This window comes from Orcinus orca, chromosome 1 (assembly GCF_937001465.1).
Source record: "Orcinus orca chromosome 1, mOrcOrc1.1, whole genome shotgun sequence".
In the NCBI taxonomy this organism is placed as follows: domain Eukaryota; kingdom Metazoa; phylum Chordata; class Mammalia; order Artiodactyla; family Delphinidae; genus Orcinus; species Orcinus orca.
The window spans coordinates 194,342,605-194,356,863 of NC_064559.1; the positions used below are offsets into that span (position 1 = coordinate 194,342,605).

General features: G+C 46.7%; 1 protein-coding gene across 3 annotated transcripts; it reads right to left on the minus strand.

The window, feature by feature from the left end:
- Positions 1-664: 664 nt before the first annotated feature.
- Positions 665-13,985, minus strand: ELOA (elongin A). Of its 3 annotated transcripts, none has more exons than XM_004285652.3 (11): positions 13,793-13,985; positions 8,923-8,979; positions 8,036-8,142; positions 6,318-7,503; positions 5,831-5,945; positions 4,633-4,788; positions 4,431-4,528; positions 3,198-3,378; positions 2,834-2,945; positions 2,062-2,237; positions 665-1,079 (listed from the first exon to the last, which is right to left on the minus strand). In XM_004285652.3, the coding sequence occupies exons 1-11, from the start codon at positions 13,865-13,867 to the stop codon at positions 1,018-1,020; spliced, it is 2,325 nt and encodes a 774-aa protein (XP_004285700.1). In that variant the 5' UTR covers positions 13,868-13,985; the 3' UTR covers positions 665-1,017. The 3 variants fall into 3 exon arrangements, with proteins under 3 accessions (XP_004285700.1, XP_012394457.1, XP_033272235.1); XM_012539003.3 differs by having other exon boundaries at positions 6,312-7,503; positions 13,793-13,948; XM_033416344.2 differs by having other exon boundaries at positions 2,058-2,237; positions 6,312-7,503; positions 13,793-13,948.
- Positions 13,986-14,259: the final 274 nt, after the last annotated feature.

A 14,259-nucleotide genomic window follows, 5' to 3' on the forward strand; every position in this document is an offset into this window, starting at 1 on the left:
CATTACCTTTTAAAACCATTCACTTCTAGTAGCAATTCACAGGGACTAGGAGATTACAGTGCTGGATTTTAAAACTCTAAAGTTGTATTCAGGGGCCTACAGAAAGCCCTGCCATGTGGTTGGGTCTTGCCCCATGCCAGTGGGGAGGAGGAAAAACAGGGGAGGAAAAAAACCCTAAAGTTTTGAATTAGAAACTGGAAATTGTAAAAATACTGGAGTTCTGTGCCCTCTCGTGAGCCTCAAAAACAGTGGGACCTGGCAAAAAGGATGGGGGGAAAGACTCTAGAACTTCCCTTAATAAATAATTCCCTGAATGAGGAGGAAAGAGATGCACCTGCACAGGACCTCAAAGCAATTGAGGGTCTCAGAGGTGGGGGGTGTCCGACCTGAACGCTTCCTGTCACCACGCCGGGGCTCCCCCTCCAGGACAGGCAGCCCAGGACCCATTCCTCGCTCTACGTGCAGCACGTGCCACACAGGTTCTGGGGACACCCAGTCCTCTCTATGGGCCAAAGTCTGCTCAGGAGAGATGAACTGGGACAGGGGAAAGGCTTTCAATAGGCTTTTGTCTAACAAAGAACCCTAAAAATAAAAGGCTAAGTGTGTGGTATAGGACTGGAAAAAAACAAAAAAAAACCCCAAAAAACAAAAAAAAACCTGGGGGTAATATAAATACAATCTGGGGGCAATATTTATTAATTAAAACTATGTCTTATAGTTTACAAAGAAGGTAATTAGCAACAAAGGTACAATTGACCTTAAAATCCTCAGTGAGCGTGAGGCTTCACATCTTCAGAACTCGGAAGTGCTCGCCAGGCAGGGAGGCGGCAGCTGCGGACACAGGCACAGGCACGACGCCTGCTGACTGTGCAGGACTTGGAGACCAAAAGCCTCCACGAAGCGAAAGATCCTGGTCTTCTCTGGAAGTTCCATTCCCCAACCCCCCCACCCTGTCCTCGTATTCCTCCCCGCAAATTTCATTTCCAAGCTAAGTCATTTCCAAGCTAAGTCCTCAGTTTATCGTCGGGAGAATCTGTTCTTGAACGCTTTAATCGTCTTGGCCATCATTGGGGCAATTTCTGTGAAAAGAGAAATAAGGCAGTTGTTTCAGATCCACGGCAGTGTGGACACCAGCGGTTTACAATCAAACAAAGCCTTGTTACTCTTGGCTCTACACAGCCAGACAAATGGATACAAGTAGCAGTTATCTGCCAACCCCGTAGAAAAGCAGCAGCCCAAAGGTAACACTTCGCCAGCACCTGCCAGGCCCCTGACCATCACCCCCTCTAATTCTCACAACTTCACCAAGACTCAGGCTGGACCCTGTACGGTAAGTGGCAGAACTGGAGTTCCAGCCTTGCCAGACTCTGAAGGCCGTTCTGAGCCATAATTTAACTCTGCCTCACCAATATCCAAACCAGCCAGAAGCACCCCCTCCCGCACCTGTCTGTCCAGTGTAGCAACAGGTCTGAGATGAGCTAAATGCACACACCACCTAAGAACGACTAGCCTGCCCTCTAGCCTGGTTAACCTGAACCGAGCCAAAGTGCAGGTCAGGACTCCCACCCTCCTGTGGGCCCTGAAGTAAATACAGAATAATGCTTTTCTTAAGTTAGGACACCGCTGTAGAATATTGGGGATAGTCTACAGTAGTAAAGTTAGTAAAATACGAAAGAGACCCAACTAGATATAAAAAGAATACTTGGAAGGTAGGGTTATAAGGTTATAAAACTTCAATAAAATTATTTAGCTGTTAATAATAACAGTTGGAAACTCCATGTTATTGCCTGGAGAAACAGGTTTACATTTAGGTTGAAAAAAATAAAAGAAAAAGAAAGCAGAGTACCAAAATGAATATTCACTACGATCATAATTTAAATGACACGTGAAATATGCGCTACGAACAAAGCAGGGGAAGGAGGCCCTGACATTTAGACCAGCTGTGTGCAAGGCATCACATACGCTACATCTAACACACAAAGTGTGATGCAGCAGTAATAACATTAGAGGGGTTCAAATACTAGTTTTGAAATAGCTGAGCAGGAGCTCCAAGTTACCTACTCTTCACAGTCGGTTTCCTAGGATCACAGGAAACAGTGCTGCTGACCACGGGTGCCGAGTGCGCACTGCTGGTACTCGGGCCGTCGTAGGCCGGCTCCTCGGGGCTGGCGTTAAAGCTGTTGCTGCCGCCACTGCCCAAGCGGCTGCTTCCTGAGAGGTACGGCGCCGGCTTGATCCTGCGACACAGAGCAAAGCCGCTAGTCAAGAGCAGGAGAGATCTGCCCCCGGCACCAACAGCCTGAAGCTGGCTGCTCTGAGGACTCAGTTCTGCGGCTTTGACCAGTGGACCTAGAACCCTAGATTCTGGTGATGGCTCGGAAGTGACTGTGGTAGGCCTTCAGAATGAATGATAATCTCAACTAACTTTTCACTGTTTAGGTGTAAATCTGTATTTTGACAATGCTAACGTACTTAGATAATTTAGTCATCACAGTAATATGTTTTTTGTTTAAGTGGGGCAAGGGAAAGCCTTAGGGGATGTGTCCCAGAAGCCAGGCCCTGTTCTCCATTTAGTATTGACCACCACCCCACCTCCGACCCCACCTAAGGGCAGGAATCATTATCCCGCCCACAGTGCAGTCAAGGACACTGAGGTTCAGGGAGGTCAAGTGCCCAGATGGTCAAGGTTAGCCTGCAGAACCCACTCTGCACTGCCACGCTTTCACCCCCAAAATGAGTCGCTCTTGCCCCTGGGCTGCCTCTCAGGGCTGAAAGATAAGCTCTTGGGCTCTCGCTCTGAGCAGGCAGAAACCACAGGGGACAGAGATCTTACCTGATTTTCTCAGGCACAGCTGCACCTCCTGTTCCAAACTTCTCCTGCCTCCTCCGAACATCACGAGGTGGCTTGGCCACAGAGTTGACAAAGGCCATTTTTGCTTGTCGGCCTGCGGACAAATGGAGATTAATACCTGCCTTCTTGAGCTGAGATGTTAAAGGTAGGGGATTATCAACCCTGGAAACCCCTCTGTAGGGTAGCATGCATAGTGGCAGAAGAAACACCTCACCCTTTGCCCTCTTCTGCAAATGCAGGAGAGATTTGGGGGCCAGAGGTGATACCGTAGCTGAGCCCACCACGGCCCTGCTGTTGACCAGAGCACAGGGCTCATTATTCTGCCAGACCCATGCTGCCCCCTGACCTTTGGGCTTATTGGCGTGCGCAGATCGGATATTCTTTGTGAGGAGTCGCAGCCGCTGCTCTCGCGCATCCTGAAGCCGCAGGTACATCTCCCGCCACGACTCATACTCCTCTGGCCTTTCATCCTTAAAGTCTCGGTGACAATGAACTTTCCATAATTGATCCGTTTCTTCAATTAATACCTAAAATCAGAACCAGGACATCATTTACATGCAAGTACTCTTACACATCTCTTTTCCATCCTTAATCACCCAGGGGGACCAGCTTCCTAATGATATTTTGGTCCTCTTAGTAGTGGTAATATATTAAAATACCACAGTTCTAGGAAAGAAACCCTAATCACTGAATTAAAAAATGTTAATTGTGGGCTTCCCTGGTGGCGCAGTGGTTGGGAGCCCGCCTGCCGATGCAGGGGACACGGGTTCGTGCTCCGGTCTGGGAAGATCCCACATGCCGCGGAGCGGCTGGGCCTGTGAGCCATGGCCGCTGAGCCTGCGTGTCCGGAGCCTGTGCTCCGCAACAGGAGAGGCCACAACAGTGAGAGGCCCGCGTACCGCAAAAAAAAAAAAAAAAAATGTTAAGTGTGAGGCACTATACTAGCTGCTTTTGGGGGTTGTGGGGCTAGGAGAGAAGGCAACACAAAAATTAGTTTAAGATCAGTCTTTTCCTTTAGAAAATCAGTACAGGGTAGGAACTGGGATGAAGTCAAATCCAGGCATTTCCCCATCACTACACTGAACTGCAATGGCCAGGGGCCACTTAAGAAGGATATGTCATAGATCCTTTGAATTAGAGACAGCTAATGCAATCAGATGAGCATCTCCAGCATTAGGAGGATTTGGGGATAGATCTGTTTGTCTCTAGGAGACACCCAGCCAATCTTATATTCACCAGACACCTGAGTGTCAACACATAGCTCTGTCCCTGCCCTGGATCCCAAGGGTTGTGCTGCTAGAATTCTCCTTTGACCTCTGTAACTAGGCAAGCTCAAGGGAGGTGTGGGAAATGGTCCCCCTCTCCCACCTTTCAATCCCATCTTGATTCTAGCCCAAGAGGCCTACTTAAGATGCCACAAGCAGGTGCTAAAAACCTGCCTGTTTAAAGGCCCATAGACAAACCCAGAAAAGTGATCCGACCACCACCTGCCCATCATCGTGGCAGATTCAGAGACAAAGCTACTTCTGGAGATGCAAGCCAGCACACTGCCCTCTTCCCATCCAAACAGGATACTCACGTGATTGTACTCCTCTATGCGATATAACTGATCAGGTGTACACCTCTCCAAAACAGGTTCAAGGAGAGAATATGGGACGCCTCCCACTTCAAAGATTGCTGCAGAGAATCAAAGGGGAAAAGCACTGAGTAGCGGCCAAGTCACCCGGTGTCCCAGTGCCACAACAGCGTGCTGAAGAGCAAGAGAGAAGCATGTGACTTACAGTCAATGTTGTTTTTAAGCACCCGGATGCACTGCTCGTGCAAGGTCATCATTTTGGGGAGATAGGCACACTTGGAACCAGAATAGACCTGCATCTTGGAATTCATTCTTCGTCCGGTGAATCCAGCTTCTTCCTCTTCCTGGGATGAGGAGAGTGCTGTAGGGCAAGAAAAACAGGAGTGTAAGTTATAAAAGGCACTGAGCAATACAGTGAAAACTCTCCTTCCACCCCATTCCCCAGCCTCCCAGTTTCCTTTCTCAAAGACAACCAATGCTACCAGTTTCTTGTGTCCTTCCAGAGAGTCTATGCAAAAATAAACTAATATTTATTTTATTCCTTTTTAACCAATCAATAACATACTATAACCATTCTGTCATTTACATTTTAGAAATCACATCAGTACATAGATTTTCTACTTCTTTTTTTCAACGGCTGCATAGGATGCCACTGTGTGGATGAACCATGATCCATCTGTTAGTCTCTTGCTAAGGGACACCTATGTAGCATCTAATTCTTTTGCTATTAAAACTAGCCTTTATTTATTTATTTATTTTTTGGCTGCGTTTGGGCCTCTGTTGCTGCGCGGGGGCTTTCTCTAGTTGCAGCAAGTGGGGGCTACTCTTTGTTGTGGTGCACAGGCTTCTCATTTCAGTGGCTTCTCGTGTTGCAGAGCATGGGCTCTAGGCACAGGGGTTTCAGTAGTTGTGGCACACGGGCTTAGTTGCTCCGCGGCATGTGGGATCTTCCCGGACCAGGGATCGAACCTGTGACCCCTGCATTGGCAGGCGGATTCTTAACCACTGCACCACCAGGGAAGTCCCTAGCCTTTTTTTTAAGCCCCTATGGAATGTACAGAGTAAAAGGCTGCTGGTAATAGCAGCAGCTAAGATTTAGCAAACACTATGTGTAAAAACCCAGAGCTCAGAGCTTTACCAGCATTATCACTTTCAATCCACCTCATAGGCAGATACCATTATTACTCCCATTCACAGAATATGAAACTGAAGTCCAAGGAAATTAAGTTGTACCCAAGTTCATGTAACTTGTAGTAAAAGCCAGAGCTGGGATTCAAACCCAAGCCATCCAACTCCAGAACCTGTGCTCTTAGGAAATGCACCAAAATCTGATGACAGAGCATGAATGAATTTTTAAAACCATTTTCTCCATTAAAAAAAGAAAAAAAGACAAAGAAAATTACCTTTTCGCTTTGGTTGGAAGGCAGATATCAATTCAAGGGAAGGAAGTGGGCGGTAATTGGCCTGTATCACAGGTAATGGAAGGTCTGGTAACACTGGCAGCACATCGCTGGGGACCTGCAGAGAAGAGACCAGTGACTGGAGAGCCTCTTTCTACAAGCACAGCTCTTTCCCACAGTCGACGCCCAGCAGTGTTGACGTGGCAGATAACTTCACAGGCACATCCAGCCTGCAGGAGGGGCGGCAGCTGTGCCTGACACCACCTAAGTCAGGAGATACGGAGAGATGGGCCCAGCACAATGGGATGCCTCAGAAAATACTTTTCTTGGGTTCTACTGACCCTGGTGGCCAGACAGGCCGGGAGGAAATTACTTCACACTGAAATTCAACAGGCCACAGGAAAGCCAGCCCAGACAGCGGTGGGGTCGTCCCGGGAGCTCTGCCAGCCCAGGCGCTCTGGCTGGGAGGGGCCACAGGGCTTACCTTTACCTTTTTCAGCTTGGCTGAATGGGATCCAGCTGGCTGAAGCTTCTCTGACTTGTTTTCGTTCACCTTAGGTAGTTTCTGAACTGAGTCCAAGTTTTTACTAGTGCTTTTTGAATCATTTTTTTTTAATCCTTTTTCTCCAGGAGTCGTGGTTGAAGTTTTCACGATCTTTTTCTTTTTCTTCCGGGGCTGGTCATAGCTGAGGTATGACTCAAAAGACATGGTGGGCTGCTCGAATTCATCATCCACGTCTGCCTCCTCAGCTTTAAGGAAGGAGCCCACGGACTTTCTATCTAAATGAGAAGGTTTTACTTTTCCTTCTTGAGCCTTTAGGTTGTTAGAAACCTTCTCTTTTGCCTTGGGCAACAGGTCTCCTGCCCCCTTGCCTGTGTCTAAGCTTTCTAGACTCTGCTTGTTTTTGTCTGATTTGGTTTTCTCTGGGTCTCTGTATTTTGGCTTTTTAAGGTGGTTGTCTGATGCCACCTCCAAGGGGGGTAAAAGCTTCTTGGTGCTGCCCTCTTTTTCCTTCTCTTTCTTGACACCACTAGAGGGCGCTTTCTCCTTTGTACTGTCCCCTGAGGGTGGCCTCCGCCGGTTTTCCTCTTTGGAGATGGCCTTGTGTGATTTTTCTCTGCTCAAAGACGACTTCTCATCTCCTTTGGAATTCACCGGACGTTTTTCTTTATGGGAAGATCTGTGCTCCTTGCTCTGACTCACGACCTCTTTCCCCTGGGCTTCACCCAGGTGTCGTTCTTGACTGACCCCCAGTCTGTCCTGAAAGGCATTACTGTGGCCTTTGCCAGGCTTCTGGTGTGAAACAAAGGGCTCGTGGTCCTCCTCCAGGGATCTGTAATGGTCCACAGACATCTGATGAGGGCTGGCGGATGACAGTGGGGACTGAACATGGCCGTAGTCCGAAGATTCGTGGTCTGAAGAGTAAACTGGAGAAGCTCTGTGGTACCTCTTTCTCTCGTCTCTCCTCTCATGACTGTGAGATACTTTGTGAGGCCGGTCAAGCTCCGGGAGTTTTCTGTGTTTCTTCTGCCTGTTATCAGGACTGCACGACTGGCTGCCGGAGGCTCTCCAGCTGCCTGGGTAGTCCCCCTCCCCCTCCCCCTCCTTAAGGGCATCCCTGGGGCGCTTTCGAGAATTGCTCTTCTCAAAGTCCTGTTCATCAGGCTCAGTGTTTCTAAAATAAAAGAAAAAGCAGATGAAGCAGACATAAATCTCAGGGTAATCCTTGTTCAGAGGACAACATCACAGGACCTGAACTCACGAAAGAGATGAAGAGTTTGGAGTTAGAAACAAGGTCTTGGGGAGAAGGTAAATGGGTTCTGCTCAAAGATACTCAGCTAAGGTTTAAAACTGGGAAAGCCCAAATATTCAATAAGTGGAAAATGACGAGTTTAACTACAGGACACAAAGAAGATCAAACATCTTGGGAAGTGAAAATACTTAAAAAGCTTTTCAACACAGGGAAATATTTAACTTGTTACATTAAAAAAGAGCTGTCATTTACATCAGTTTATTCACAACTATATAAAAATGCCTTTTAAGAACAGGTTAGAAAGAAACATTCCAAAACGTCGATAATGCTTATCTTTGGATGGTTGAATTAAGAAATTTTTATTCTTATTTCTACTTTTAAATGCTTTCTAGTATTCTATAATGATCATGGATTATTTCTTATAATTGAGGCAGAATTGAGGAACGTTTCTTACCGTTCCACAGGAACCAGCTTCTTCCACTGGGCCACTAGGTCCTTGGCAAAGCTTCCGACATGCTCGTGTTTTCGCAAGCTATTTACCGTTTTCCCAACCCCGGTCTCCTACAAAATTGACAAAGGAATTGTTAGAGGGTTGTAGAACTAGGCTCACAATTTTCTAAAGAAATAAGACCTCCTACTTTTCAACAAACCAATACTTCCTTCCAAAAACATACCTTGCAAGTCTCAGTACAAACTTACTTTGTGTCTGTGCCCCAAACCTCTAATGATACACAGTAGCAAAGTGCACCAGATTCAGAAGAGGAAAACACTAAATTAAAACACTTCTAGAACTTTAGCAATAATAACAAGAGTGATCATGGCAGGTGTTAGGCACTGAGCTAAGAGCACTGCATACAGTGTCTGAATTAAAACTTATCATATGATAACTCTGTGAGGTTAGGACCTGCCCCATTTTACAAAGAAGGAACAGCCTAAAGTCACAAACTTGGATTTGAATCCAGGACTAGATGCCAATGTTATTTTTTAGAAAAAAAACTGAGATAAAATTCACTATTTTAACCATTTTAAAGTGTACAGTTCAGTGGTTTCCAGAATACTCACAATACTACACAACCATCACCACTAATTCCAGAAGATTTTCATCACCCTAAAAAGAAACGCTGTTCCTCCCAATTCCCCCCACCCCTGGCAATCACTGAGCTAACATTCTATCTATGGATTTGCCTATTCTGGACATTTCATATAAATAAAACCATACAACATGTGGCCTTATGTCTGGATTCTCTCACTTCTAAAGCCCATGCTCTTACTGTACAATCCCTCTGGTTGGGAAGGGGAGGGGATATAGCTATATAACATCTAAAATTACACAGTTCTTACCGCAAGAATGTCTACTGTAATAGGCAAGGTGGAGAGTTTCTTCAGATATTTCAATAGCTGCAGAGAATAAAATAAACATTAATTTCTATAAAATCATAATCATTCACTGGAACAAATAAGAATAATATCCAGTGGTTAAGTACTTACACTGCTCTGTAGTATAGAGTATGGCTGTTATCCTTATTTTACAAGTGTGAAAACAGACTCGAAAAAGTTAAGGTACTTGCCCCAGGATGCAAGTAGGGCAGGATTCACTTAGGTCTGCGGCTTTAGATTGCGTGCTTTCAGCCACTATGCTACACCAAGGGGAAATCAAACTTAGAGAAGAGAATCAAACCTATCAGCTCTAAGAAAAGTAATCAACAACTATCTTTCTGCCCAGTTTTGAGAGACACTTTCTGAGAAAGGAGCCAATTTTAGGAAATTACTCATGCACCCGGCATAGAGGAAAGTAAAAAGGAGAAGAGGTCTCTACAGAAAAAGGGTATCATGTTTCCAGAAAAAGTGTGTTTAACAGAACTGGGTTTTTTCGATATAAGTGGGAAGCCAACACCAATTTCAAGTTGCTAGAATCAGAGCTTTGCCGTTGCAAATGGTGAACACAAAATGTCTGGGTAGATTAGAGAAGCAATCTGGGTTTGGTCACATTCTTTTCTGTATTCTCTTGAGCTAGCTCAAAATCAGATAGCAGAGCTGTTAAGACAGAGTTCCAGAGTCAGAGACAGGCTTCAGTTTGGCGCTGCCACTTCCTTGTGGGGTGATCTTGTGCAAGTCACTAACCTCTCTGAACCTCAGTTACTTCATCTGCAAAACAGGAACTGGATCCTGTCTGTACTTCACAAGCTGTGAGGATTCAGAGAGACAAACCATGTGCAGTCTTTAGCCATAGTGCCTGGAATGCTATACAAGCTCAATAAATGCTTCTTATTAATCATTTCATTCATCAACTGACCATTCTTTAAACGGCTACCCTTGATCCTCTACCAGATATTCCCCAGCCAATTCCTACTTGCTCCACTTCTACCCAAAGTCATGACTGCTATGCCATTCTCTAGGAAATATTTATGTATATATAAGTATACCTACCTTTCGAGGAGTGCTGAAAAGTACAAGTAGTTCAAAATAGATTAACTGTGACTACCTTTATATTTAAATATCTGATAACAAGACCTGTTCTTTTCCTATGTGTAGCCCAGGCTACAATTAGTATGCTATATTGCTACTAGGTGGAGTAGCAAGTATGTTTTTCTGGTCATTCTACTTCAATAATTACTGAACCTGGTTGCTAGGCAGAGCAACTGGATCACATGTGATAATCTTGTTTTGACTGGGAACATATGAGAAGCCAAGTGGTGTATCTAAGGAGTTTCACCTTCATAGTTGAGTGAAAATTATCCTCCACTTCGAATTCGATCACCACCACCATCCAACTCAGGACAAAGTATATGTGTATTTCTTGTCATCAAAGCTATGGGTGCAAAGATGAATGCCAATCCCTTTTCTTAAAGGAAAATTTAGAATCATTGAAAAGGTTAAAGACAGGTTGTCTCCTGTAATGCCATTCCCTGGAAGGCATTTATATACTATTTACTGTGCACTGGCTACTATGCTACGTCCTTACATGTGTTACCTCATTTCATCCTCATTAACCAACTCTATAAAATGGATATTATGTTCCCCATTTTACAAATATTAAAACTGAGCCCAGTGAGGTTAGGTAACTTGCCTAACAAGCGAGTAGGTCAAGTGTGTTTACCACAGCATGTACTACAAAGTCAGGAGAAATAACCAACGTAAAGACACTGTCCTTAGAAGACCGGAAAAGGAAATGGAGCAGTAGTTCATGTGCCTCTTAGCACACTCGACACAAAGCAGAAGAACCCCTCCTTAGTGTCACGTTGTCAGGCAGTTTAGAGTCCACAGAGGAAAGAAGGTCACCACCAGGACAGAGTCCCAGGACCTCTACAAAGGCCACATATAAGAATGGGGCCACGGCTTCCCTGGTGGCGCAGCGGTTGAGAGTCCGCCTGCCGATGCAGGGGACACGGGTTCGTGCCCCGGTCCGGGAAGATCCCACATGCCGCGGAGTGGCTGGGCCCGTGAGCCACGGCCGCTGAGCCTGCGCGTCCGGAGCCTGTGCTCCGCAACGGGAGAGGCCACAACAGTGAGAGGCCCGCGTACCGCAAAAAAAAAAAAAAAAAAAAAGAATGGGGCCAGAAGTCACTGAAGGTGTGTTCATCTCAAAGCCCAGCACTAATTGGAAGTATAAGCGCTGCCTTTCTGCTTCGTTTTGGGTTAGGAGGGATGGCTTAAAAGCAGATGAAACTAAATCCCTAGAGATATTCAAACCAATTTAGCCCAACGTAAGAGAAAAAGGGCTTCAGAGCCCCTCTATTTTCAATGAGGTTCAAAGAAGAACAAAGCGTTAAAATGATAAAGCACTTTGGGTATCCTCAGTTAGGTGGAAACTTGCTGTTATCAAACCTAGGGACCAGTTGTAGTTTGCAAGAACTGATAACAAGTCATTGAGAAATGTCAAACATTTGCACAGTCCACGCTTAAGAATCTCAGTTATCCTCTGCACACTACTTCATCACAAAGAGCTAAAGATGTTCATAATGTCGCCCTCCTTCTCCGCTTGGCTTCAAACTGTGTTCTTCGTAGTTTCCACGTTCAAACTGTAACCCAGGACAGGTAACTTTACCAGCCATGAAAATTGTTTCTACTTAAATAATAGGAACCAAGTGACCCTGGTTTGCCTGATACCTTTTTCCCCAAGTAAGCCTAGATCATAGATGTGCTTAAAGTGAAAAGAGAGTTACAGTTAAACACCTATGTTTAATACGAGGAAATCTATGAACACAGGTGTGGAATCAACCGTTTGGCTAATAATGGTTTGAAATCAAGATTTAGTTGTAAGTTCAGTACTGCCATATAATCATCTTGCAATTTCAAGAACAACCTGTGGGAGCTTGTTGGGTTAACAGAAGGTTGAGAAGGCCAGTGTGCCAGCTTGCAGTTTTCCCTCTGCATTAGCTCATTTGTGAATGCCAACTATTGTGCCCTTTGCAAAAATGATCTTCATAATGCAAAGTCAGAAGCTCAGGGTGAGTTTCTATCTGGGAAGAGAAAGCCCAGATTCTCACAATCACTAATAGTTCAAATAGGATGTGAAGTCAAACAAACCTTTTCTTAATTTGAAATTTCATGCACATCAACTACTGGAAAAGCTACTTCAAAATTTAAATTCTAGTGGGAAAATGACTGTAGACACTACACAGTGCATTGTTTTTAACCCGATGGAAGACCAAATTGGGGAGGTGGGGGCGATTTACATCATATTGCTCTAGGGTTTTAAAAAAAATCAGTCACAAACCTACAGTGTTTGGGAAAACAAGCTAGTACTTGGAAATAATGACCATTTATTAGATGCCCACAAAGGGTTACTGTAAAAAGAAACTTGTAAATGTGTCTGTTCACTAGGTACTGAAGCCATTATAGAAAATATAACACAAAACAAGTGAAAGCATTTCGGTTTTCACAGACTTAAAGCTAAAATGTCGTCCTGAAGAAGTGGATCTTTGAGCTAGGTATGCATGAGAAGAGTTAAACAGTGGTCTGATAGTGAGATGCGTTGAGCAGCCTTTAGAAACGGAGGGAAAAAAACCTCACCTATGACAGGCCAAGAAGAGGTGAAGAGAAAGGGGCCCTTCAAGAAAAATTGTAAAGAGTGGAGATTAACATCTACTGAGCACTTCTGCCTTTTGGTTCTGTCCTGGGAAGAAGCAGGTGAGGAAACTGGCTTAGCAAGGAACATCCCTAATGTCCATGGCTGGCAAATAAATTAGAACTCAAATCTCCTCACCACTTTATTTCGACTGCCTTCCTGGATTATTTCCTCTTCAAAAGCCACTCTGGGGTTCAGAGATCCAACTCTTACAACACTGTACACTCCAGCTATAATGCTGACAGAGAATGTCAAACACCTTGAGTGTTTTCATCAATGTATTTCAATTAAAAAAAAAAATTCTAACATCCACGGGACACTCTCCCAGACACCAAGAAGCTGGATGGAAGAAAAGTCGCAGAGAGAGAAGAACGCATTTAACTTAAGAGAATAGTTAAGGGGGAAAAAAACTAGCTGAGTGCAATTAAAAATGGTTGCCCATCACTCGTAGCAGCCAGAAAAGGTAGCTCTTACCTTTCTATCAAGGCCAGAAGGAAATCTAGCTGCAACTTCTAAGTCTTGTTTTTTTTTTCTTTCCATTTACAACCTAAGTTTTTAGTTAGGGTGACGTGAGGTTTATTTTGTTTCGAAAGAGATTTACTGAGAAAGCGAAAAGGTCCACGCTCTAATAATCAAGCCAAAGCAATAAAAACGTCTTAAAGACGCAGGACCACACACCGAGCCTAGACTCCATCAAGCACAGGCAGAACCACCTCCTCCCAACAAACATCAAAAGACACTAAGAAATCAGAAACATTTCGCAGGGTGAGGAATGGAGCGGGCAGGAGTTAACTCCGGGCGAGCTCTCCCGACAGGAAACAGCTGGCCCGGGACGCCGGGGGAGGGCTCCGGGAGCCCCGCCGACACGCGGTGTCCGCCCGGAGCCCGCGGGCGCCCGGCCCGGGAGGCAGGGAGGCCGGGCCCGCCGAGGCGCGCCGCCCGCCGTGCGGGGTCCCACCGCGTGGGCAGCGGCCAAGGACCACTAACTTCCCGATCGCAGGCCGCAGACCGGCGGGGCCGCGCTCCGGGTCCGAGCCCCCACGGCCCCGGCCGCTCGGGAAGGAGCCGCACCGGGGCCCGCGACCGTTACGGGGCCGCGCCGCGCCCAACACCCGGCCCGCTCCGCGCTGCCCACTCGCTCACCTTCTTCGGGTCCGGGTTCGCGGCCAGGCGCGCCTGCAGCTTCTCCACAACTTGGAGCGCCGACTCCGCCGCCATCGCTGTCACTGGCGCGGCCTCCTCGCCGGAACTGGGCTCGCGTAGCGTCCTCTGGCTGCTGCTCCGCCCTCCGTGCCTCCCCCCCGGGGACGGAAGCGCGACTGGTCCCTTCCGGGCCTCGGCGAAGTGGGGTGTAGGGGCCGCGGGGGGTGGGGGGGGCCGGCCGGCTGCAGGCCCCGCCCCCACGGCCTGTGGTTGTTGGGGTCCGGTCCTCTGCGCCCTCCCGGAGCCGCGTGCGCCGGGAGCTGGAGCAGCTTGGCCCGAGCGCGTCGGCTTCGCACTGGTCGCCGCTGGGCAGCCTCGCTTCTGGTCCTCGTAGTGCGGAGCCACGGCCTGGAAAACCACTCCGGTGTCCAGCCAAGGCAGGATGAGACCACTGCGCCGGACCTTGC